At 54.6% G+C, this 23,316-nt stretch overlaps 1 protein-coding gene across 3 annotated transcripts in view; it reads right to left on the bottom strand.

Moving 5' to 3' along the window:
• APCDD1L (APC down-regulated 1 like) overlaps nucleotides 1-22,924 on the bottom strand; it is a 52,491-nt gene extending 29,567 nt beyond the window's left edge. Inside the window, exons 1-4 of one of the 3 annotated variants that reach the window (XR_013365548.1) lie at nucleotides 22,221-22,916; nucleotides 20,370-20,453; nucleotides 20,041-20,212; nucleotides 19,457-19,650 (exon numbers count right to left, since the gene is read on the bottom strand). Coding sequence is in view for 1 of the 3 variants with exons in the window: in XM_077873731.1 (XP_077729857.1) it covers nucleotides 22,221-22,269 (49 nt within the window). In the remaining 2 variants the exon portion in view is untranslated. Of the gene's footprint in view, nucleotides 1-19,456; nucleotides 19,651-20,040; nucleotides 20,213-20,369; nucleotides 20,454-22,220 lie in introns of those variants that run through there. The other 2 variants (XR_013365549.1, XM_077873731.1) reach the window with 2 other exon arrangements.
• Nucleotides 22,925-23,316: the final 392 nt, after the last annotated feature.

A 23,316-nucleotide genomic window follows, 5' to 3' on the forward strand; every position in this document is an offset into this window, starting at 1 on the left:
TCCTAGCAGTAAGGGGGAAAAAACGGCTTAAGGATTAGAAAAGAAATTAAATGATCACTATTTGTAGATGATGTAATTGTCTTTGTACAGAACTCAACATCTACAGAAAAATGGTTGGAAACAATAAGAGTGTTTAGCAAGATGACTGAATAAAAGAAATCAATGTAAAAAAATCAATTACATTCTGTAACAGCAACAAATAGTTGGAGGGAGAAGACACCGTTTACAATAGCGGTAAAAAGTAGAAGGTACCTAGGAATAAATCTCATAAAGTAAGCAAGACATATTTGGAGATAAAAATGTACGGTAAGACAATAAAGTATAAAAAATGAAGTGACATATTAATGGACAGGAAATATCAAAAGATAGCTGTTCTCTTCTGATTCACAGACACAATGGATTCCAGTCAAAAATCCCAATTTTTTCTGTAGGCTCTTGACAAGATGGTTATAAAATTTATGTGAAGGAGCAAAGTTGTCAGGAATTGAAGAGAAATAGGATATGGGGCATGCTGTATCAGAGATCGAGATTTATTGAAAACTTGAGTAATTATAAGATTGTATATTCTGTGAAGAGATAAACTGAACAATAGAATAAAGAGCTCAGATACTGATTCAAGAAATTTATGAGCTTGATATACGATGGGACTCCTGATCGGTGCGGAAGAGACGTCTATACCATACACAGGACCAGGACCATTGGTTATCCACACAGAAAATGAAAAGAAATCAGAGCCCTTCCTCACACCATACCCTCAAGTCAACTTCCGGTGGCTAAAAGACTTAAATGTAAATGCAAGATGCTAAAATTTTTAGAAGAAAAACGTAAAAGACTGTTTAGGACCTCGAAGTAGCCAAGGATTCTTTTTAAACAAAATGCAAAGAGTGTTAATGCTAGAAGACAAGCTGATCAATATGATTGAATTAAAATTAGGAACTTCTGTTATCCAAAAGACACCTTAAAGAGAACGAGGAGGAAAGCCACAAACCAGGATAAGATGTTTGCAACACAATAACCAGCAAAGAATTAATATACGGAATATGCAAAGAAGTCCTACAAATCTTAAGAGGCAAACAATACAATAGAAAAATAGGCATAAGACACAAGCCAGTATTTCACGGAAGAGGAAACAGAATAGTAAATAAAGCTGTGTAGAGACGTTCAGACCCATTAATAGTCAGGGCCATGCAAATTAAGACCCAACGAAGTAACATTTTATACTCATTAGATTAGCAAAAATTATAAATTCCAAAAATAGCAAGTGTAGCTGGAGATTGGTGGGAGCCCTGCCAGTGGGAGCGTAAATTGGGATAATTACTTTATAAAACAACTCTTGTAAATCAACTTTATAAAAGTTTACAACGTGAGACCCGTGGCTTACAGTTTCTCGCTGTGACTCGCAGCAAGAAATATGTTGAACGTCAACACCCACCAGGCTGCACATGAATGTGCACACGCGCACGTACACACGCGCACACAGATGATGGCAATGGCAGTTTTAGGAAGCAACACTGGCTCTCACTGTGAGACGTCCGCTCTGTAGGATTCTCCGTCCTGGAAGAAAGCACACTGGTTGGGCCCCCTAGTGTGATTTCCTAACCCTGTCAGTAAACCACCACTCCGCCTGTGTAACCTTTGCACGCGTGTTACCAGCTGGTGACGAGCATAGGCATGTTTGTAAGAAACTTAGCCCAAGGCTTGAGGAATGTTCTAGACCCAAGAACAAAGAAATAACTTGCAGCAGCCTCACACATTGGAATGTTATATAGCAGGGGGAAATGGATACACCGTGATCGTAACCAGCACACCCCATCCCCCCGACACACACACACACACACACACACACACACACACACACACTCACACATCCTGGAAACATAGAGTGACAAAAGCTTGTGCAGAAGAACCCATGCAGGCTGTAATAGCTCTGGGATAGCTCAAGGACAAGCATGGCTAAAAAATATATTGGGGGCACACCTGCCCTCAAGAGGCAGGGCAAGGACAAACACAAGGAAGGGAACGGAAGGTTGACAGGTGGCTAAAGTCACTGACGAGGTTCTGGTTCTTGGTGTGAGAAGTGGGTTCACCTGGGCGCATTTTATGTTACATTTGAGGGGACACACGGTCTTGTTGAGACCAAGTATTGGGTAATAAGAATGTACGTATGATCAAGTCACTCTCCTGTTTAAAACTCTTCCCGTTTTTAAGTTCCTACAAAATCCAGTTTTTGCCTGGGGTTCCCTCATTGTTTTCCCCTGGGGCTCTGCGCACGGTGCACCCTGACCTCCTGTTAAATTTTTAACCACAGCCGATGTGATGGGCCAAATGTTTGTGCCCTCCCAGAATGTGTATGTCGAAGCCCTGCTTCCCCGGGGTGGTGGCATTTGGAGGTAGGGCCTTTGGGAGATGGGAAGTTTAGATGCGGTCGTGGGGCTGGAGCCCCCATGATGGGACTAGTGCCCTTACAAGAATAGCAGGACACCCGGGCCGTCTCTCAGCCGTGTGAGGACGCAGCATGAAGGTTAACCGGGGGGTGGGCCCCCACCAGACTGAGAATCTGCTGGTGCCTGGATCTTGGGCCTCCCAGGCTCCCAAACGGCGAGAACGGCAGGTGGAAGCCTCTCTGTGTGCGGTGTTTGCTGTAGCGGCCTGAAATGACCGACCTACCGGGCTTGGACTCACCGCAGGGCCTTTGTACTTGGCGCTGTCCCAGGGATGTTCTTTTTGCTCATTCTTCTGGCTCATTCTTATTCTTTTTTTTTTTTTTTAAGATTTTATTCATTTATTCATGAGAGACACAGAGAGAGAGGCAGAGACACAGGCAGAGGGAGAAGCAGGCTCCACGCAGGGAGCGCGACGTGGGACTCGATCCCGGGTCTCCAGGATCAGGCCCTGGGCTGAAGGTGGTGCTAAACCACTGAGCCACCCGGGCTGCCCTCATTCTCATTCTTTACCTCAAGTGTCACCTCTTTGATGAGAACTTACCAATGATCCTTGGGCCTTCTGGTGCCCCCAGAGTCTGTTCCCCTCCTCGCCTCCCCTAACAGGGAACAATGGGATACTGGTCACCACCTTCCCAGCACTGACCACCGTTAGTGCATGGCGGGGCACTTGCTGATCACGGGCCTCTTCAGCTGACTGTGAGCTCAGGGAGGCTGGGATGCCTCGGTCTCGCTCACCTTGTCATCTGCCAAGCCTGGTGCCATATCTGCCAGGGTCTCACAGCAAACACTGGCTGCCAGGACCAGCTACATGGTTTGCGGGCCCCAGTGCGTATTCAAAAAAGCAGGGCCCGTGCTCAGAAACTAAAGAATTTCAAGGTGACAGCAGGGCACTAAACCCAGCTCGGAGGGGCTCCTGGGTGGCTCAGCGGTTGAGCACCTGCCTTAGGCTCAGGGCGTGACCCTGGGGTCCTGGGATCGAGTCCCTGCATCGGGCTCCCTGCAGGGAGCCTGCTTCTCCCTCTGTTTGTGTCTCTGCCTCTCTCTGTGTCGCTCACGAATAAATAAATAAAATCTTTAAAATAAATAAAGAGACCCTTGTCAGCCTGGGACCTGAGGGGACACCCAGGCCACAGCCCCGCAAGGCCCACCCTCTGGCAGGTAAAAGGGGGAGCTCTGGGGCCTTAGCACCACATGCAGCCGGGAGTCCAGTGTGTGACTCTCCGCCCAAGGCTTGCCCCTCCCAGGGCGCCCACCGGCCTTCACTCTCCGGGTGCCTGGGCTCCTGGTGGGTGAGGACCTCCTGTCGTGCCCTGGGGCTGAAACCCAGGCCGGCCGCCAGAGCTGGCTTGGGTCCCCGCTTACGTGGCCTGGGGTGAGAGGCCCGTGCTTTGCTCCCAGGGGCTCAATGTTCTCATCTGTTCAATGGGTTCAGACGCTTGCCTGGGGAAGAGGTAACAGGGGAGGTGCTGCCCCAGGCGGCTGCCGGTGGGGACGGGCCAGCCTGCGTGCTGCTCCTGCCACCGCACAGGAGGCCAGAGGCATGGGCCCCCCCTGGGCTGAGGTGTGGCGCCCCACCCGGGCCATCAGCACAGCCACCTCCTGGCCCTGGGCTGGCTCCGCGGGGGCCAGGACCCCCCCCCCCAAACCCCGCTCAAAGGTCACTTCGCTTGCGTGACTGTGGGCACCTGGCCCCATCCGCACACCTGTTTACTGTCCCGAGCCTGGGGCTAAGGCAGCCACATGGCTCATTCCTCGAGGGGGAGTGGGGACCACATGACAGGGCGGCGCAGAGCTGCTCACTCTTTATGACTATTTTTACGAGCAGATGAGGGCAAGGGGCATTTCTATTCAGTCCCGCTTCCCCCAAGGTTAATGAGTTCAGGTTGGTTTTCTGAATCCTGAAAAGAAATTTTAGTGTATGCAATTACTGCTTTTATTTAGCAATAACCCGTGCCAAGCTCCGGGTCAGGCGTGGGAGGGCCACGGTGGGGGGAATAAAACACGCAGCGGCGCCAGAGGGGCTCGCAGCCCTGCCGGGGAGCCGGACCCCAGATGCACCCCTGCGGAGCGGTGGGCGAGGGGGTGCCCCGGGGCGGGCCGGCTGCGTTCTCGGCAGGTGGAGCCACGTGGCTCTCCAGCAGGTGCCTTGCTGGGCGCCGCGCGTGGGCCCGGCACCCGTCCCCCGTCCCCCGGGCGGCAGGTGTACCCAGACACAGAGGTGGCTCAAATGATCCCGCGGATCAAACAGAAGGACGAATAACCGGTGCAAACGGGAGATAAGAGCGGTGCCTCTGAGAAAGACCAGCTGCGAGGGCTCCCCACGGTCGGGGCCCTGGGAAGGGATTTTGGGGCGGGAGGCGTGGGGAGTAAGTCGGGGCTGCCCAGGGGGGCCCGCAGCAGGACAGGGGGGTATGGTGTGTGCAAAGACCCCGAGGAGGGGCCGAGCAGGGAACAGACCAGGGAGGGAAGGAGCTGCTGTGGCTGGAGCCCCACTTGCAGGGGGAGAGTGGGGTGAGAGGCTGGCGGTGGCCAGGTGGGGTGGGCCGTGAGGCTGGCACATGGGGGGGCAGTTTGGACTTTATCGGGGGGCATCAGAAGCCTTGGAGACACTAGGAGTGGAGCAGCCCGGGAGGCCTGAGCCTCCGGAGTGGAGGGTGCAGGGGCAGGAGACCCCCAGGGGCCTTCTGGTGGGCCAGGCAAGGATGGGGGAGGCCTGGGTCGTGCCCAGAAGAAAGGGGGCGTCATTAATAAGACTCTCAACTACTGTTAAGTGAAAAAAAAATGTAGAGAAGCCACTATTCAAATTTGCATGTATGTATTATGATGTCTGTGCTTGCAGACGTGGCCATGAGGTCCCCCCACAGAGCGAGGCTGCAGGAAGGTCTGAACAGGGGCTGCAAGGTGGCCCTGAGCCCCTGGGTGGGCTGCGTGGGGCACAGCTCGCGGCCCGTGGAGCCGAGAGCCCTGGAGGCACAGCAGGTGGTGACTGGGGTTTAGGGAGTTGGGTCTGAGGTGTCTGGGGGCCCCCAGTGTGCCCGAGGGGTGGAGGCCCAAGGAATGGACCATGAAGGAGGCGCCTGGGCCCTTCGTTCACCGAGGCAAGTCTGGGCAATGTCACAGACACCTGTCCGTGTGAGCAGGGAGGAGACAGGGCAGAGGTGCTGGGAGGCAACACGGGCCAGTTTGCCTGGGCACCTACGTCTGGCCAGTGTAGACCGAGGAGCTGAGATTTTGGGTTATGAATGAACTTTAAATTTAGCTTAGTTTCAGATTTACAGAAAAGTTGGGAAGATAGTACAGAGTTTTCATGTACCTGCCCCCCCCCTTCCTATTAACATTTTACATTATGTGGCATGTTTGTCACCCTGGATGAAACCGTATTGATACATCATTATTAACTGAAGTTTATACTTTATTGAGATTTCCTTAGGTTTTGTTTTGTTTTTACCTAACGTCCCTTTTTGGAGAAACTGGATTTTAAATTTAATTTACATTTGAAAACTAAAACTCAGTTCAGTTATTTTAAAAACATACATTTTGGAACCACTTGGGCTGGTGCATGTCCTTTTCAACGGTGAATTGTAAGAAACCGAAATATGGATTGAGTCTTTCTGATGGAAATCTTGTGTCTGAAATGGGATGTGCTGTAACTGTAAAACTACAGGCCAGATTTTGAAGACTTGCTATGAAAAAAGAACGTGAACCTCCTCAATAAGCTTAAAATATTGATTATGTGTTGAAACAACAATATTTGGATCCGTTGGGTTAAGGAAAATGTAGAATTAAATATATAATTAAACCAATTACAATAGATAATTATGTATAATTTCCTCTCATTCTGTTTACTTTTGAAAAAAGGTGGCTACTAGACCATTTAAAATTGTGTTAGTGGTCACCAGCCACACTGTTTTAAGGGACAGGAGCCTGCAAGAGACAGAGGAGTGCCTTTGGGGAGTAGGAGCAAAACCATAAGGAAGCAGAGGGGTGGGAGAACAGATGAGGAGAAGCTGGGTGGGCTGCCTGGGGCTGGGGGCCTCCAGAAGCAGGGAGGGAGGAGGAGGATGGGGCACGCTCAGAAGGAGCCCCACAGAGGAGGCGGGATGGGGTCAGTTGCGGGGACCCTTGGAGGGGGTACAGGGAGGCCTGACAAGATGTTGCAGGGATTTAGGGAGCCTGTTCCAGGACTGAACAGGAGAAGGTGTGGGTCTCTGAAGTGGCCAGTGCGGGTGACATCCTGTGAGACTGATCCTTCCCAATTCGCTCACAGCGTGTGCAGGACGCCGGCCCGGTGGCGCTGGTGGAAGGGCAGGTGGAAGGGCAGGTGGAAGGGCAGGTGTAGCACAGCCTGAGTGGAGGCTGGAGGAGGCAGCGGTGGGCGGATGCAGGAGGCCTGCATCATGTAGGGTCACGTCTGCGGCTCCGTGTCCAGCTCGGGTCCACCTCGACACTCCGCTCCACAGAGGAGGGACTTGGACCCTCGTGACATACTGTTCGGCCCCTGGGACAAAGCACCACGCTGGGGCTTCCAGCACAGAAATGGATTCTGTCCCAGTTCTGGAGGCTGGAAGTCCCAGATCAAGGTGTGGGCAGGGTGGGTGCCTTTGCAGCCTCTCCCGGGCTTCCTGTGTCTTCACATGCCCTCCAAGCGTCCCCACCTCAGGTGACACCAGTCATGGTGGAGTAGGGCCCACCCGTGACCTCAGTCTCACTCCAGCAGGTCTGCAAAGACCCTCCTGCAAATAAGGTTGCATTCCGAGGTCCTGGGGTCACCACTGCAGCCCATGAATTTGGGGGAGGGGGAGACACAATTCAACCCATACCGCTTACCCAAGCCCACGCTGCTGGTGGGATGCAGGACCATATCCGGCTTCTATTAATACATTCTCATTATTAAAAAATAATCCAATGTAGGGAAGCAGAATCCCTTATTAGTACACTCAACATCCTTCCCCCTTCCTGTCAGCAACCATTATTATTAGTTTGTGTATCTTTCCAGACCTTTTAAAATGGAGGAACATACATAAATATGTGTTGTTGGGTTGAGGGAGGGGGCAGGCTGTTTTTAAAATAAAATTTAAACCCTTGTTACGGTGAAAAACCTGGCTAATGAAAATTATGTTTCAAAACAGACTGAGGCATTCTTTGTGCTAAATATGGTGTTCTTTGTCTCATTTGCAATGGCAAAGTCCCTTGTTTCAAAAAAAAAAAAATACATTATTAAGAGGCCTTACAATACAAACTACATTTTCCAATTCAATAGCGTACAAGGTCAGCGAAGCAAAGACAATGTAAACTAGCTTCAAAAGTGTCTTGTTCAATAATGAAATTTGTTCCGAGGGGCCAGCATTATAATCAGAGCCTGGTGCAGGCTGGCTGTGCACAGCGCAAGTTTTAGCCTCCGGAATGAACCCCCTCGCTGGCTGGGAACGTATGAAAGGCTGCTTAATGCAGCCCCAGACATCACAGCTCCTGATTAACAAGGATATAATTTCTCGGAGTTAAAAACAAAAGAAAAAGGATGCCGTTCACATCGTTGCCTTTCCTGAATTGGCCCCTGGAAACAGAAAGGCCCGCAAGCCACTGGTCCAGCTGGGAGCTGATGGGGACGGGCTTGACCGGGGAGAGGGTCCCAGGGGGGCCGGTGGGACCAAAGGGAGCACTTTTAGGAGAGTCCGTGTGAGCCGGCCAGCTGAGCTGCATCTAGGTCTGGAGGCCCGCTGCACCTGGTGCCTGCACCCTTGGCTCCGGCCTGCGTGTCAGCGTTCCGACTGCTGACCCTCCACTGGTGCTTAGGGAAACGATGACAGTGTGGAGCGCCCTTCCTCACGTCCTCTTGGCCAACTCCTCCTTGCCCGGTGCTCGGGGAGGCCTTCCCTGGTTCTCCGAGGGGGGGTGGCCCACCCTCTTGGAGTGTCTCCCGCCTGCACCTGCACCGACTGCTGTCGTTCACCCATCTCTCTGCAGCCCCCTCTGAGTGCCCTGAAGGAGCAGGAGACGGAGCCTTCTGGGAGTGCTAGCCTAGCTGAGAACGTCCCCGCTCTTGGATACCTGCAGCACCGTACTGCTGAACGGGGCTCTTGATTTCCCCCACCTCCAGCCCAGTCCATGTGGAATACAGTAAGGAAGTCAGAAAGTGAGTTAGAAAAAGGCAACCCTCTGGGTAGGCACAGCCCCCACCCACCAGGGCCCTTGGCTGGGCTTGTGGAGCACAGAGCATGTCACTCTCGTAGAGTGAACAACCTACCCGACAGTACATGGTGGTGCCAGAGCACACATCCGAGAGTTGTCTCTTTATCCCCTGTGGTGAGTTGAATTGTGGTCTCCCAAAAGATACATCAAGTCCTAACTCCCCATACCTGTGAATATGATCTCGGAAATAGGGCGTTTGCAGAGGTAATCAAGCTAAGATGATGTCATACTGGATGAGGGTGGGCCCTAGTCCTTCTCGTGTTCTGAGAAGACAGAGATTTGGACACAGACGCAGAAGACACGGGGAGCAGTGCCGTGTGAAGACAGAGGCAGAGACTGGAGGGACCTGGAGCCACCAAATGCTGGAGGAGGTGAGGAAGGAGGGAGCACAGCCCTGCTGATACACTGACGCTGGCCTTCCAGCCTCCAGAACCAGGAAAGAATGCATTTCTATTGGCTTACGCCCCCGAGTCGGTGGCACCTTGTTGCGGCAGCCCCAGGACCCTGACGCGGCACCCACATGGCATCCACCGACAAGGGGTCCAGCCCCGCAGGTGCAGCCCAGCCGCCCGGGGGTCCACGCTCCGTGCAGCAGCCACGGAGCCTTTCTGAGCCCCTGAACTTGCGCTGGACTTGACCTCAGCCTCGGCCGAGGCCTCCCACTCCCCCGGGGGCGGGCCTGCCCACCCTTCTGACTTGGCCCCGTCACCCTCTCCTGCGGGGCTGTGCTGACTGTCCTCCTGTTCCCGAAACCGGCCAAGGCGGCCTGGTCTTCGGGCCTCTGCACCTGCTGAGCCCTTGACTCGGGTTCCTGGCGTCTCAGAAATTTCCAGGCCGACCCCATTGCATTTCGGCTTTCCAGAGCGAGCTTGACGTCACCTCCTTCCAGGGACCCAGGTACTCCTCATCCTGCAGCCCGGCCCCCTGCCGATCGCCCCGCCCCCCGCCAATCGCCCCGCCCCCCGCCAATCGCCCCGCCCTCATCGGTGGCCCCGCCCCCGCTTATCGCCCCGCCCCCCGCCGGCAGCCCCGCCCTCATTGGTCGCCCCGCCCCCGCCAATCGCCCCGCCCTCATCGGTGGCCCCGCCCCCGCTGATCGCCCCGCCCCCTGCCGGCAGCCCCGCCCTCATTGGTCGCCCCGCCCCCGCCAATCGCCACGCCCTCACTGGTCGCCCCGCCCCCTGCCGATCGCCCCGCCCTCATCGGTCGCCCCGCCCCCGCCGATCGTCCCGCCCTCATCGGTCGCCCCGCCCCCTGCCGACCTCCCTGCCCCCGCCGATCGCCCCACCCCCGGCTTTTCTTCATTTCAGAGAGATATCATCACTGGTCATTTTCTCGTTTATTTGTTTGCTTATTTATTGCCTGCACCCACCTCCCCGCCCCAACCCCAGCACCCAGCTAGCACCTGGGCCCACCCCCGTGGCTCGCTACCGCGCGGTGCAGAGGAGCACCCCCGACACAGTAGGCACCCCCTGAATGCCTGTCGAATTGCTGAATATTTGAATGAGCTGAAGTTACATGAAGTTATCCAAAAACACAATAGATGTGTGCTCATTCATCTGCGCTCCCTGAATTAGAATTTGGAGGAGGGAGAGAGAGGCGTTTGTCTTTGTACTTAAGCAGGATAAAAAAAGAAAAGAACTTTCTGAGCAAATTATCTATGTAAACAGGGAGTATGCTTCACCGTGTTAGTAATGAACTCCAGCCGCCCTGGCCTCAAACACTTGGAGGATGGCTCTGGTGATGAATATGCAAATTCCAGGTGAATCTGTGTCCTTGGTGAAACCCTGGTGGGATGGGGGCGGTGGGTGGGGGCCTGAGGGTCCCAGCCTGTCCTCCCCTGGGCAATAATGAGTGCAATCATGAATGCCCTGGTTGGGAATGGACTTGGCTCTTCACGTGGACCCTGGAACGGCGACGTTTCTGGAATTCAGGTGGTCCCTACGCACCTTAGCAGCAGAGCCACAATTCCTGAATTGCCCCAAGCAGGCATTTAGGATCCCTGAACGCAGGAGGGGTGGTGTGCAAGGAGAATGCAGCTGTCATTTGGTCACAAAGTCGTTACCTTCTCTGAGATCTCAAGGGTTACTTCGTTTAGTTTTTGTTTTTTTCCCCCAATGGTTATGTTAAATCGATCTTTTCTGCACAAGGTAGATGAAGATGCAGAAGTCTTGTAAGACCATAGAAGAAAAAAACAAGTCCAAACGTCAATCACTGTAAAATGCCAGGCACTCTTAATCACTGGCAAGTTGGTTTTCATTTCTGTAACTGTGGGCTGCTGTTAAGGAAATTGGAGCCCAACAGATTTGGATAAAGCTGATGGGCTCAACAGTAGGCTTAAGTTTCAAACTATCTAGAAACCACACCCAACCACCAAAAACACATGTTAAAACAACTCTAATTGTAGATTTCAAAGAACAAGTAATTTAGTTTTACTGTGGTTGCTGGTGATTCCAAGCTAAATATATCCGCGTCTTGCTCTCTGTTTTAATGCATATTTTTTTGCAAAGAGTGGGGTTGGGTGTGAGCTCTTGATTTTCTTCCTCTTCTCTGTGTATTTTAATACCGGGACTGGGGGGATGGCAGCTCCGATTTTGTAGTGCACATGGAGCTCCAGGGATAGCTAACAATGGAGACCAAAGCATGGACAGCCTTTAGCTAACTGCTCAAAGAGCATGGCCTCACAGTGGCCATTGGAGGCATTGGTTAGGTGCTTTGGTTGTGAGCAACAGAAGCCACCCCTGACTCATGTAAAAGGAAAGGGAACTCCTTCGAAGGGCGTGGGTGCTCATTGCCCTAAGGGGTGCCCCGGGAACCCAGTTGGTGGGAATCACTCCAGAGCTTCTCTAGGTCATCCGACACGGGCACCATGCATTCAAGCCTCTGGTCACTGCACAAAGATTGGAGGTCCTGGCGCAAGTATCCCGTTTGCCCAGCCTGAGACTCCTGCCCAGCTGGAGGGGAGGCACCCTGACTGCCAAGTCCTCCAGGATGAGAGTCACTGAGGGGAACTGTGCTGTTAGCAGAAGGGGGCATTTGTCCATTGAGTTTTGCTTAAAGCAGAGGACTTGAGGAGTGGGGATTCCTCAGGGCAAAGGGGCCAACAAGAAGCACAGCGAGTCTCCCTGGCTTTGGTGAAGGACCCCGACTCCCTGACTCCCTGGTTCTTCTCTGTGGTCAGCAGTGGGTCTCCTGGCCCCTGGGCTGCCCATGCAGAGACCGTGCTTCTGGGGCCTGGCATCTCGCATGGTCTGGATGGCTCCTGAGAACCCAAAAGCCCACCAGGCTGCAGTCTTTGCAGGCCTCTGCCCTTCTGAAACATCCTAACCCAGTGGCCTCCAAGTCCTCAGAGGTCAAAGGTCAATGACAGCAGGACCTGAATCACAAGGTGCCCATGAAGAAATAATGTGATGTCCCCTACTGTGCTTAATGAGAGCAGGTGCCTGGTGGACGTCAGCTGTTGCTGATTCTGGTCCATCCAGAGCTCTGGTCTGGCCTCAGACACCCTATAGGGATGGACTCTGGCCCCATCTGTCCTGAGGCCCCATCTGCTTGATGGGACACCTTTGGCATCCCTGTCTCCTTGTAGCACAGAGTGGGGTGGGGGCCTGTTCAAATGTCTGACCGGTTGGGACCTTGCTGTTTCCCAAATCAATTCCTTGGGAACCCTAGCCTGCCTAAGAGCTTCTCTACTGCCAGGGACCCTGGTGCCATTCAGGGGTGATTCCACGTCCGACCCCCAGGAACCCCCACCCTGCAGCCAGGGTCGGGTTTGGCCAGTCCCACCCTCCACGACTTCTCTAACGGGACTCTCCTGCTGGGGTCCTGACAAACCCAGGGGACCGCAAGTCTGGGAGGCTGCAAACCCAGCCCAGAGGGAACTGATCCTGGAGGAAACACAGGAGAAGCAGAGAGGGAGAAATCACCCATAGTCACAGCTCTCAGACATCACCCCTCGCCTCCTCTGTTTTCCTCTAGGTTATTTTTTTTCTTTTGTTGTTGTTTTAAGAGAGAGAAAGGCGCAGGCAAGGACAGAGGGGAAGAGAGAGAGAGAATTTTAAGCAGGCTCCATGCCCAGAGCAGAGCCCAACGTGAGGCTCCATCTCACAACCCTGAGATCATGACCGGAGCTGAAATCGGACGCTTAACCCGCTGAAACACCCAGGCGCTCTTCTCCTGGTTTATTTTTACCGAATAAGGATGCACCCCGGCCAATGCAAACAGAAGCGAGATCAAATGTACAGACACCGTGTTTCTGTTCTAACGTTATGTCAAAAATATCTTTCCCTGTCATTCAATGCTTTTTGTGACATATAACTTTGTGGGTGCATAATTCCCTCAAAGTTTATTCAGGTCATTACCTAATGGTGGAATATTTAGGTTCTGGTCCCCTGGCCTCCCTTCCCTCCCTGGGTCCCTGGATATGGCTTGATGCTGTCCACCTGCTTCTTTTTTTTTTTTTTTTAAGATTTTATTTATTTATTCATGAGAGACACACAGAGAGAGGCAGAGACACAGGCAAAGGGAGAAGCAGGCTCTCTGTGGGGAGCCCAATGTGGGGCTCGATCCCAGGACCCCGGGATCACGCCCTGAGCCGAAGGCAGAGGCTCAACCACTGAACCACCCTGGTGCCCCTGTCCCACCTGCTTCTGAGCTGCAGGCTGATCACATAACTTCTAGAGTCTCCACTTCCCAGAAACACCTGCTGCCATTGCACCCACCTGCGGGGCCTTCAGCTGCAACACTAGGTGCCGTGGGCTGATTTGTTCCCCGTCCCCAAATATGTTCAAGTCTTAACCCCCAGAACCTCACTCAGGACGTCCCCTTATTTAGAAATGGGGTCATCACAGACGTAAACCGTGAGAACGAGGTCCTGCTGGAGAGTGATTAGGGTGCTCTAATCCAGGATGACTGGTCTCCTGACACGAAGAGGTGAAGAGGCACATGCACACAGGGCAGCTGCGTGATGCTGCAGGCAGGCGCTGGAGGGAGGGATGCTTCGAAAATCAGGGTAGGCCACAGATTCCCAGCAAACAGCAGAAGCTATAGGAGGCGAGGGAGGATCGTGCCCTACAGGTTTCAGAGGGAGCATGGTCCTGCTCACACCTGCATATCGGATTCCCAAAACGTGAGACTGTACATTTCTGGTGTTCTAAGGCACCCGGTTGGCGGTCCCTTGTGCAGCAGCCTTAGGAAACAAGTAGAGTTCCCACAGCCCTAGTTCCCACAACATGTGGCACCTAACCACCCACCAGAACAGGTGGGCCCTGTGCGTACGTGGTCGGGCAACCCCAAGCCCCCTCGCGCCTGCAGAAGCAGGAACCTGGGCTCCTGATCCCCCCCGCCCCAGGCTCTGTGCCCCCATCCTCCTCAGACCCAGTCCAGCCACCATTTCTGACCCTTCCTCCCCAGCCATGCTCCTTCTGTCCCCAGATGTCTTGCAGCGTCCAAAAGAAGCCGTGTAGCCTGGTCTCAATACTGGAACCTGCAGGCGGTGTCCTGTCCCTCAGCAACGGTGGGAGCGACACCCACCAAGCGCTTGTCCTGTGCCTGGCACTGTGCTCCCCTCCCCCCCGCCCCTGCCATAGTCTCACCTACTCTTCACAGAAACCCCATGGGCTGGGCCTTCCTGTGCAAAGGAAGGGGGAACCCGAGACAAGAAGGGTCAAGTCGTTAGCAAGTCAGGGGGGCAGCTGGAGTTGGAATGTGGGAAGGTGCTTCCAGAGCCCGGCCCGCTCTGCCGTCTTCACGGATGGACAGACAGCCAGGGTCCTTCCACTTCAGCAGCTCTCTGATCCAGCATGCAGTCAGCGGATACAGCCAACTGTCGTGCTGGTGCACCTGCAATCTCTGCACTGTGCTCCCCCATCGGGCCATGCCTGGAAAGCACCAGCCCAGACCCCTCGGGTGAGCACATCTCCTGGTGCCCGCACCTGGCACCGAAGCCTGGCTCTCGGAGGGAGGTGCAGGGCAGGGAGGCCCTTGCCTGGATTCTGACCTTGACAATCACTGGCAGGGGGAGCAGCTCGGGCAGGAAGCTCCGTGGCCTACAAGTCTGGGCCTTGGGTGCCTGGTCTTACTTCTGTCTTCTGTGAAATGTGCCCATGACATGGTGGGGGGGTGGGAGATGGGGTGTCACGAGAATCAAATGAAGAAAACAATACCTGAGCTCTGCCCCTCTCCCCAGGGAAAGCCAGTCTCTCCTCCCTCCCTCCCTCTCTCTCATATACACTCTACACGTGGTCATTTATGGTAAGAATATCTAGCCATCTATTCTCCTCTCTCCTCTCTATGTACATTTAGCTGGTAGTCTGTGTGCCATTGCCCAGGTTCCCATAGACGTGAGAAGGAGGAGGGAAGCTTGAGTGGACAAATGGTAGACTGGGGAAAACTGCGATAGATACAGGAAATGATTTATTTTCTATATATAAAGAGCACTAACAAATCAATAAGAAGAAAAGATTTTTTCAGAAGTCCAATACAAAAATGGGTAAAGGATATGACCAGACAGACCCTAAGAAAATCACTAAAAGGGGTCCAGAGAAATACAAGTAGACGTTTCTGTTTGCTCATAATCAAAGGGCTGCATGGAACATTTTTCTATTTCTTGTGCTCATGGATTGGAAGAACAAATATTGTTCAAATGTCTATGCTACCCAGAGCAATGTATACATTCAATGCAATCCCTATCAAAATACCATCAATTTATTTCACAGAGTTGGAACAAATAATCCTAAAATTTGTGTGGAACCAGAAAAGACCCCCCCCCCCCAGGTAGCCAAAGGAATGTTGAAAAGAAAACCAAAACTGGTGGTTTTGGGCTTCACAATTCTGGGCTTCAACCTTGATTACAAAGCCATAATCATCAAGACAGTGTGGTACTGACACAAAAACAGTCACAGAGATCAATGGAACAGAATAGAGACCCCAGAAATGGACCCTCAGCTCTATGGTCAACTAATCTCTGAAAAAGCAGGAAAGAATATCCAATGGAAAAAAGTATCTTCAACAAATCGTGTTGGAGAAATTGGACAGCCACGTGCAGAAGAATGAAACTGGACCATTTCCTCACACCACACACAAAGATAGACTCAAGATGAATGAAAGACCTAAATGTGAGACAGGAATCCATCAAAACCGTAGAGGAGAACGCAGGCAGCAATCTCTTTGACCTCGGCCGCAGCAACTTCTTACTAGACACGTCTCCAAAGGCAAGGGAAACAAAAGTAAAAATGAACTATTGGGACTTTATCAAGATAAAAAGCTCTTGCACAGCAAAGGAAACAGTCGACGAAACCAAAAGGCAACCTACAGAACAGGAGAAGATATCTGCAGATGACACATCAGATAAAGGGCTAGTATCCGAGATCTATGAAGAACTTATCAAACTCAACAGCCAAAGAGCAAATAATCCAGTCAAGAAATGGGCGGAAGTCATGAACAGACATTTCTCCAAAGGCCTACGCATGGCCAACAGACGCATGAAACAATGCTCAATGTCACTTGACATCAGGGAAATACGAATCAAAACCACCATGAGATCCCACCTCACACCAGTGAGAATGGGGAAAATTAACAAGTCAGGAAACAACAAATGTTGGAGAGGATGCGGAGAAAGGGGAGCCCTCTTACCCTGTTGGTGGCAATGCAAGCTGATGCAGCCTCTCTGGAACACAGTGTGGAGGGTCCTCAAGAAGTCAAAGATGGAGCTACCGTGTGACCCAGCAATTGCACTACTGAGTATTTCCCCCAAAGATACAAATGTACTGATCTGAAGGGGCACCTGCACCCCAATGTTTATGGCACTAATGTCTACAAGGGCCAAACTGTGGAAAGAGCCCAGACATCCATCCACAGGTGAAAGGATTAAGAAGATGTGGTCTCTATCTACAACCGAACACTACTCAGCCATCAGAAAATGAAATCTTGCCATTTGCACCAATGCGGATGGAGCCAGAGGGTATTATGCTAAACAAAATAAGTCAGAGAAAGACAATTATCCTATGCTCTCACTCATATGTGGAATTTAAGAAGCAACACAGAGGATCATAGGGGAAGAGAGGAAAAAATAAAAGAAGATGAAATCAGAGAGGGAGACAAAGCATAAGAGACTCTTAATCACAGGAAACAAACTGAGGGTGGCTGGAGGGGATGTGGGTGGGGAGATGGGGTAACCGGGTGATGGGCATTAAGCCTCCTTAATCGCGGGACGTGATGAGCATGGGGTGTTATATAAGACCGATGAATCACTGGCCTCTACCCCTGAAACCAATCATACATTATGTATTAATTAATTGAATTTAAAGAAAAAATTTTTAAAAGAACTCCATATATCAGAAAAAAAAGAAAATCAAAGGCCTGCAAATCTAAAGAACCGAGAAATTACTGTTGGCAAGATTTTTAAAGAATGCTAAGGGTCGGCCAGGGTGGGAACTGGCGCTCCCGCGGGCCATCTGTGGGGAGCGCGGACTGGTACAACCTATCGGGAGGGAAGGTCAGCAAACAAACGTCACGCACACAGTCTGCTGCAGCAGTTCCACCGTTAGGCATTTGCAGGCAAGTGTGCAGGGGCAGGGCAGGCTGGGGGAGGGAACAGTGTTGTCGGCAGGAGGAACCGCGTGTGGGCGCGTGGACACCGTGGTAGAAAGGACTTCGTCGTGGTGGCTGGTGACCGCCGTCTTCTCTGCGGTGGAGAAAGCTTGTCTGTGAAATGTGTGGGGGTGAGGGTGAGATGGGGGCGGAGGGGCGCAGAGGGGCGGGAGAGAAGACAGAGTCGCTTGGAAGAGGGGCGAGTGGGGCCTTCCAGCCTTCCAGCACCGCTAACGGGCTGGGCACTGGGGGAGCCTGGGGGCCCGAAACACCAGCTGGAGGCCCTTGTCCTGGCGCTGGGAGGCAGGTGGCACTCCCTACACCCAGGGGCTTCGGGGGCTGGGAAGCGAATCCGGGCAACTTCCCAGCTCATGCTGCCCTCACATGGCTCTGTTTGCTCTTGGATGCCTCCAGTGACGGGAGGCTCACTAATTCTAGAGGCAGCCCATTCCTCGCCCGCTGAAAACCCTTCAGTGGGCCACTGCAGTGCCTGTGACACAAAGTCTGCTTCCTTTCCAAGACCCCCAGGTCCTCCGTAATTGACCCTGGCTGCCTCCGAGCTCACCCACACCTGCCCCTTGGCCCTTCACTCTCCCCTTGCCGGCCCCAGTGGCCCCCTCTGCCGTCCCCTGACACAGCGGTGCCTCCTCCCGCACCTAGGCTTTTGCACATGCTGGTACCTCTCCCTGGACGGTCCTCCTCTTCCTCCCCACCTCTTCCTCCAGTTAACCCTTCCTCTTTCGTCAGGTTCCAGCGAGCGTGTCAGGGGCTAGGCTAGATGCCCCTGCACACACTCTGTGCAGCGCTCATCGCTCCCTAATTCGTGGCTCATCTGAGATTGCGTCGCCCGCCTGAGTCCGGCCTCCACGGGGACGGCGAGCTGCCTCCTGGCTTCAGCGCCGCCCGCGGAGGGCCGGGTGCTCCGCGAGGCCCGGGGCCGGGACGCTGAACGGAGCCTCGCGTGGGCTCCTCCCCACTGGACGCCTGCTTGGGTCAGCGCCCCCGCCCCCTGCCACCAGCCGTGGGTGCCGCCAGCACTGCCATTTCACAGAGAAGGGGACTGAGGGCGGCGGCCGAGGCTGCGGGGTCACGGGGGGCAGCTGAGCCCAGGTTCCCCAGGCAGAGGAGGCAGACACGGTGCTCTCGGGGACACACAGGACATCAGAGGGGAAGGAGACGGACATGGAGAGACCTCGCAAACTCGGGGTGGTTCGGCGGCAGAGCGGGGCCTCCTCCTCCCTCTGCGATTTCGAGCCCCGCGCCCGGCGGGGAGGGCGGGGAGGGCCGGGGGATCCACGGGGCGGGGTCCTCACACTTAACCACACTGGTCCCAACTCGCTGATGGGGATGCGGGGGACAGGACGGGAAGGTGACGGAGCTGGAGGGGACCAGGTCCGTCCAAGTCCCCAGATGCTGCTCTTAAGGTCCCTGGAGCTCACAAGACAGGCGTTGGGCCCAGCCCAGCCCAGCGGGCTCCGGGCACCAGGTAGGGGTCCCGGTGGGCACGGCCCGGCCCGCGGTTCCCTCCAGCTGGGGGTCTGACATCCTCTGGGATGCGCTGGGCTCGCTGGGACACCGTCACTCCCCTCTCCTGCTCTGCAGCTCCCTTACCGGGTCTTACATGGTTTCCTGTATCGGGGTCTTTTGGAGACTCCAGGTGTCCCAGGAGGGCCGGGGACCCGCTCGGTACCAAGGGTTCCTGGAAGCCGTTCTGGTTTAGGGAACAACTGCGCCAGCCCCCTGGTCACAGTTCATGGCCACCCCCGGTGCCAGCTTCCGAATCTAGGTCTCTCCCTACCGCCCCCCTGGCTTGGCCCCGGGGCCCTCGAGCTCAAACCGGTTTGAGCGCCCCCCCTTCCTCTGCACTGGGCTCTCGATCCTCGTTTTCTAGGCGGGCTCGGGCTCTGGTGGTGAAAGCAGCGTATCTCAGAAGTTTTATCAGGGGCTCATTCTGGCTTGAAGCTTTCATTAACGTAGTTAACTTCCAATACATTGCACAAATGTTTCTTCATGTGTGGCTTCTAACTGGTCTGCTATCCAGATGGTTTTGAAATTAAGGAAGCTGCTATATTTGCCTTGAGCCGGTTATTTTGAATTTGGAGATTAGAGCCCCGGTCAGGAGATAAGCAAAACAGCTGCCCGCCCCCCCCCCCCGCCCCCAGCGACCTGTCCCCGGCAAGATGAAGTTTCCGATGACAATGTACTTCATTTTGAACAACTAATTCAATAACCGATCTTTATTCACATTTGACTTTCGGATGAGCGTGTTTAAGTCCATTCTCTTCCCGGTTTCTATTCCGGGTTTGCAAACGGAGTCCCACACCAACAACTCATTTATTACGGAATGGCCCGTGACTCTGCTCTAGTTAATCTGCCTCGAGATGATAACTTGCCATCACAAAGTATATGGCTCGAGATAAAAGCAGGACTGAAATTAGAAAAAAGAAATACAAATGAGGGGGGAAATAAAAAAATGAAGCCAGGTTTTTTTTTTTTTTTTTCATTTTTTTCCCCCCTCAAGCATAAACTTGTTGAGTAAGGAGATTTTTAAAAGCCAGAAATTGCTGTGGTGCGAAGCAAAGCTGGAGGCTGGTAAACTGGCATGAAACCCGGGTTTGCAGGAAGGTCTGCCGTGGCGGGGAGCTAACCACTACCCGCAGCTGTGCTCCCATCGTCCCCCCAGGACGCTTTCAGAGACAAGAGGGAGGGAGAAACCCACGTTCAAATTAGAAGCCACCTAAGCTGTGTTGTTTCTCTTGGGCCCCCACTGTGCCTTTGAATTCCTGATTGCTCAGAGAGAGAACAAAATTCATCTGACCTGGTGATTTTGAGAGATTCATTTGAAAAGCTACCAGCAGTCCGTCTGGCCCTACCAAGGGTTCTCGGACAGGGGCTCCGTTGCTCCCCGCTCACTCCTCGACCGGGGGACATTGGGCGGTGTCTGGAGACCTTTGTGGTTGTCATAACCGGGAAGATGTTGCTGCCGGCATCTGGGAGGGGAAAGGCCGGGGATACTGCTAAACATCCTATGCCCCCGCCCCCACCTCCCCCCAACCCCGCCAGCAGAGGAGGATTTGGACCACAACGTGGGTAGTGCTGTGTGTGTGTGTGTGTGTGTGTGTGTGTGTACACTCAGTGGGAACTCACCCGCTGGGCCGCGTGCGTGCCATCCTGTGCCAAATCCACACTGGAGGCCCGAGGTTCAGGCATGCCCCAGCTCAGGTACCTAAACTGGTAAGTATCTGAGGGATTAAGTGGGTTCTGTTCCCTTTCACCAGAGCAAAAGGAGCCGGTTGCCTGGTGATGCAGCCAGTGGCGAAAAGAACTTTCGAAAGTAGAGTTCAGTGGAAAATGGTACCCGAGTTAAGAGCAGGGAACCGTGAAGGCCGCCCGCCAGGGACTGCCCCCTTTCAGCCTCTGCGTCTACCTCGGGGGTTGGGGGGCAGTGGGCCTGTTGTGGCCTCGGTGCACCGGGGGCCACCAGGCGGGCTCCTGGCTTCTGTCCTGTGGAATCTGTCACACTTGCTAAGGCGAAAGGTCGCCAGGGAGTGAAGCAGCGGGGCTCCCCGAGATGCTAAACTTCCAATGATTTTATTGGCATGACAAGAATTCAGGGCCTGCCAAAGACAACAGCCCTGTGCTGTGGCCGAGGCTGCAGGTTTCTGGGGGGTAATCGGCCCTCTTGTTCTTGATGGTCCCATCCCCGGGAGTGGAGGAGCATCCTCCGGGCCTCCTCCCACCTCAGCGCCCAGAGGAAAGCGTGGACCTCCTGGGCCAGGCTCTCGCCTTGCCCTCTGCCCTTTCTTTCCTGCCCTCTCTCCCTGGGACCAGCAGGGTGGCCCTGGCCTGCTTTTGCATCGAGGGAGAACTCCCAGGCAAAGGAGAGCTGTGTGAGTGCTCACTTCCAGCCCTGGCGGGGGCCCCTCCTGGTGGACATAGCTGAGATTCATCCCTGGCTGACCCAACCCTCCCCTGACCTGCCTTCAGACCCCTTTCATGTCTTCTTCAAATAATCTTGCTTAGAAATTTGGGGTTGGGAAGAAAAGACTCTGGTTGACGAACTGCTGGAGATGGACCAGGCTGCTGTTTGCCTGTAAATGGGGTGGAGAGTGCCCGGTGGGACCCAGCAGCCCCGGGCATACCTATCCTCACAACGATCCTAGCCGAAGGGGGGATTCTGTGAGCCCATCGGACAGATGAGAAGGTTGAGGCTAAGAGAGCTAATAAGGGGCATGGCTGCCCAAGGCCACGCAGGTTGATAGGAAGGTGAGCTGGGTTCTGAGCCGGGCGATAGGACTCCAGGGCAAGGATTCTTAATCCTTCACAATGTGAGGGTGCTTGGGGGTGAGCCTGGGACTGCACGCACTTCCACAGCTGTGGTTGTTACCGTCCTTTTGGCCAATGGTGACACACCATGGTCAGGTGGCATTTGTAGAGAGTTTTGTCTCTGCCCACCCCCTCTGGAGAGCCAGCAGGAGAGCAGTTAGTCCTGGAGAAGGCACTGCCTCCTCTCCCTGCCATCGGGGTTTGTTGCTCAGGGTCACTGCACGCTCCCACACTTCTCCCCCAGGCTCTGTAGGTTCAGGATTCAGTGGGTGACACCGGATCCCGCAGCCCCGGTCTGAGGGATTCGGGGCTTATATCTTGCCATGGTGGGGGCGGTTCAGTTGGGCCTGGGATCCCCCTGCGCCTTCTTGGAGGTCCCAGCCCCTCTGGGGCCTGGCGCAAGGGGCTGCTCCAGGTGCCTGGAGACACAGCAGGGACCAGAGCGCCTAGCAAGGTGACACAACATGCTCGGGAGGTGCGTCGCGGCAGGTGCTGGCCAGGTGAGGCCAGAGAAGAGCGCAGAGGAGCCCGCAGAGCACAGCGTCGCCAAGTCACCGACCATGCCCGCCCACCTGGCAGTCGCTGCGGGCCCCCAGGGAACACCCGACGGCGAGCTCCCTCCCTTCCCTCGGAGCCGAGCCGGCAGCCAGCCGGTGGGGGCGCGGCACCTACCTCCCAAAAGCACCAGGACGCACGCGTAGGGGAGCATGGTCGCGGGCATCCCGTCGGGGCTGGCCGGACGACCCGGGCGCCCGCTCTGCGCGGAGAGGCCTGCGAGGAAGTGCGGGGTCCCGAGCCCCCGGCGCTCACACGCGCTCACCCGCCCGGGCTGTTGACGGTTGTAAGTCGAGCTGCGCACTCATAGGTCCAACTTGCCAGAAGAGGTGGAGACAGCCCTGGGCGCTGCCGCAGCGCGCCCAGCCCTCTGGCGCGGCTCCTCCTGCCATGCAGACCCTCCAGCCGACCCCCTCCGTCCCCTGGTCCTGGCCTCCCCAGTCTTCGCGGTGAGCAAGCAGGCGCAGGCCTCCCTCCAACTCCTGGCCTGGCCCAGCCGAGCCGCGCGCTCCTCCGGCCGACGCACGGGGAGCGGCAGATCCCTGGGAGGGCAGGGGGCTTGCCGGAGACTCCCCTCTGCCCCGCTGGATTCCAGGACCCCCGAGGTTTCTATTCAGGCCTTTCAGATACTCTTGGAAAAGTTGCGTCAACTTGGAGCCCAGTGAGCGCAGGAGCACAGTTAAAGTGGCCAAGCTGGGGTGCCCGGCAGCCCGCAGCGCGCTCTGTAATTAGCTCGTCCTGCTCCAGAGAGCATCTAGGCAAACAGTGTGGAGCCGACCAGGGCTGGTTTCCTCCCCCCATCTCACCCCAACTCCTCCTCCACCCCCCCATCCGAGTGAGTCAGTTTAGGGTGGCAGCCCAGAGGCAAGGCCGCTGGGAGGAGGAGGAGGAGGAGGAGGAGGAGGAGGAGGAGAAGGTGGAGAAGGAGGAGGAGGTGGAGGAGGAGGGCAGGCACCAAGTCCCGAGACTAGTCACCTCCTGCCCCCCCACCCCCACCCCAGGCCCAGAGGGGCTTCCCAGGCACCTCCCCAAGGGGCAGGCAAGCCTTGAATGAAGGTGGTGAGCATCTGGGAAGGAGGTTCTCTGCAAGCTATTGGATTTGTGAATGAAGCAGAGAAAGAGCCTCACTTGGATGGGAAGGTTTTGGAAAGCTTTCCCAGCTTGTTCCTGCCCGCATGGACCATGTGGGTGCCGGAGGGAAAGTGGTGTGGGG

This window comes from Canis aureus, chromosome 26, assembly GCF_053574225.1.
Source record: "Canis aureus isolate CA01 chromosome 26, VMU_Caureus_v.1.0, whole genome shotgun sequence".
Lineage (NCBI taxonomy): Eukaryota > Metazoa > Chordata > Mammalia > Carnivora > Canidae > Canis > Canis aureus.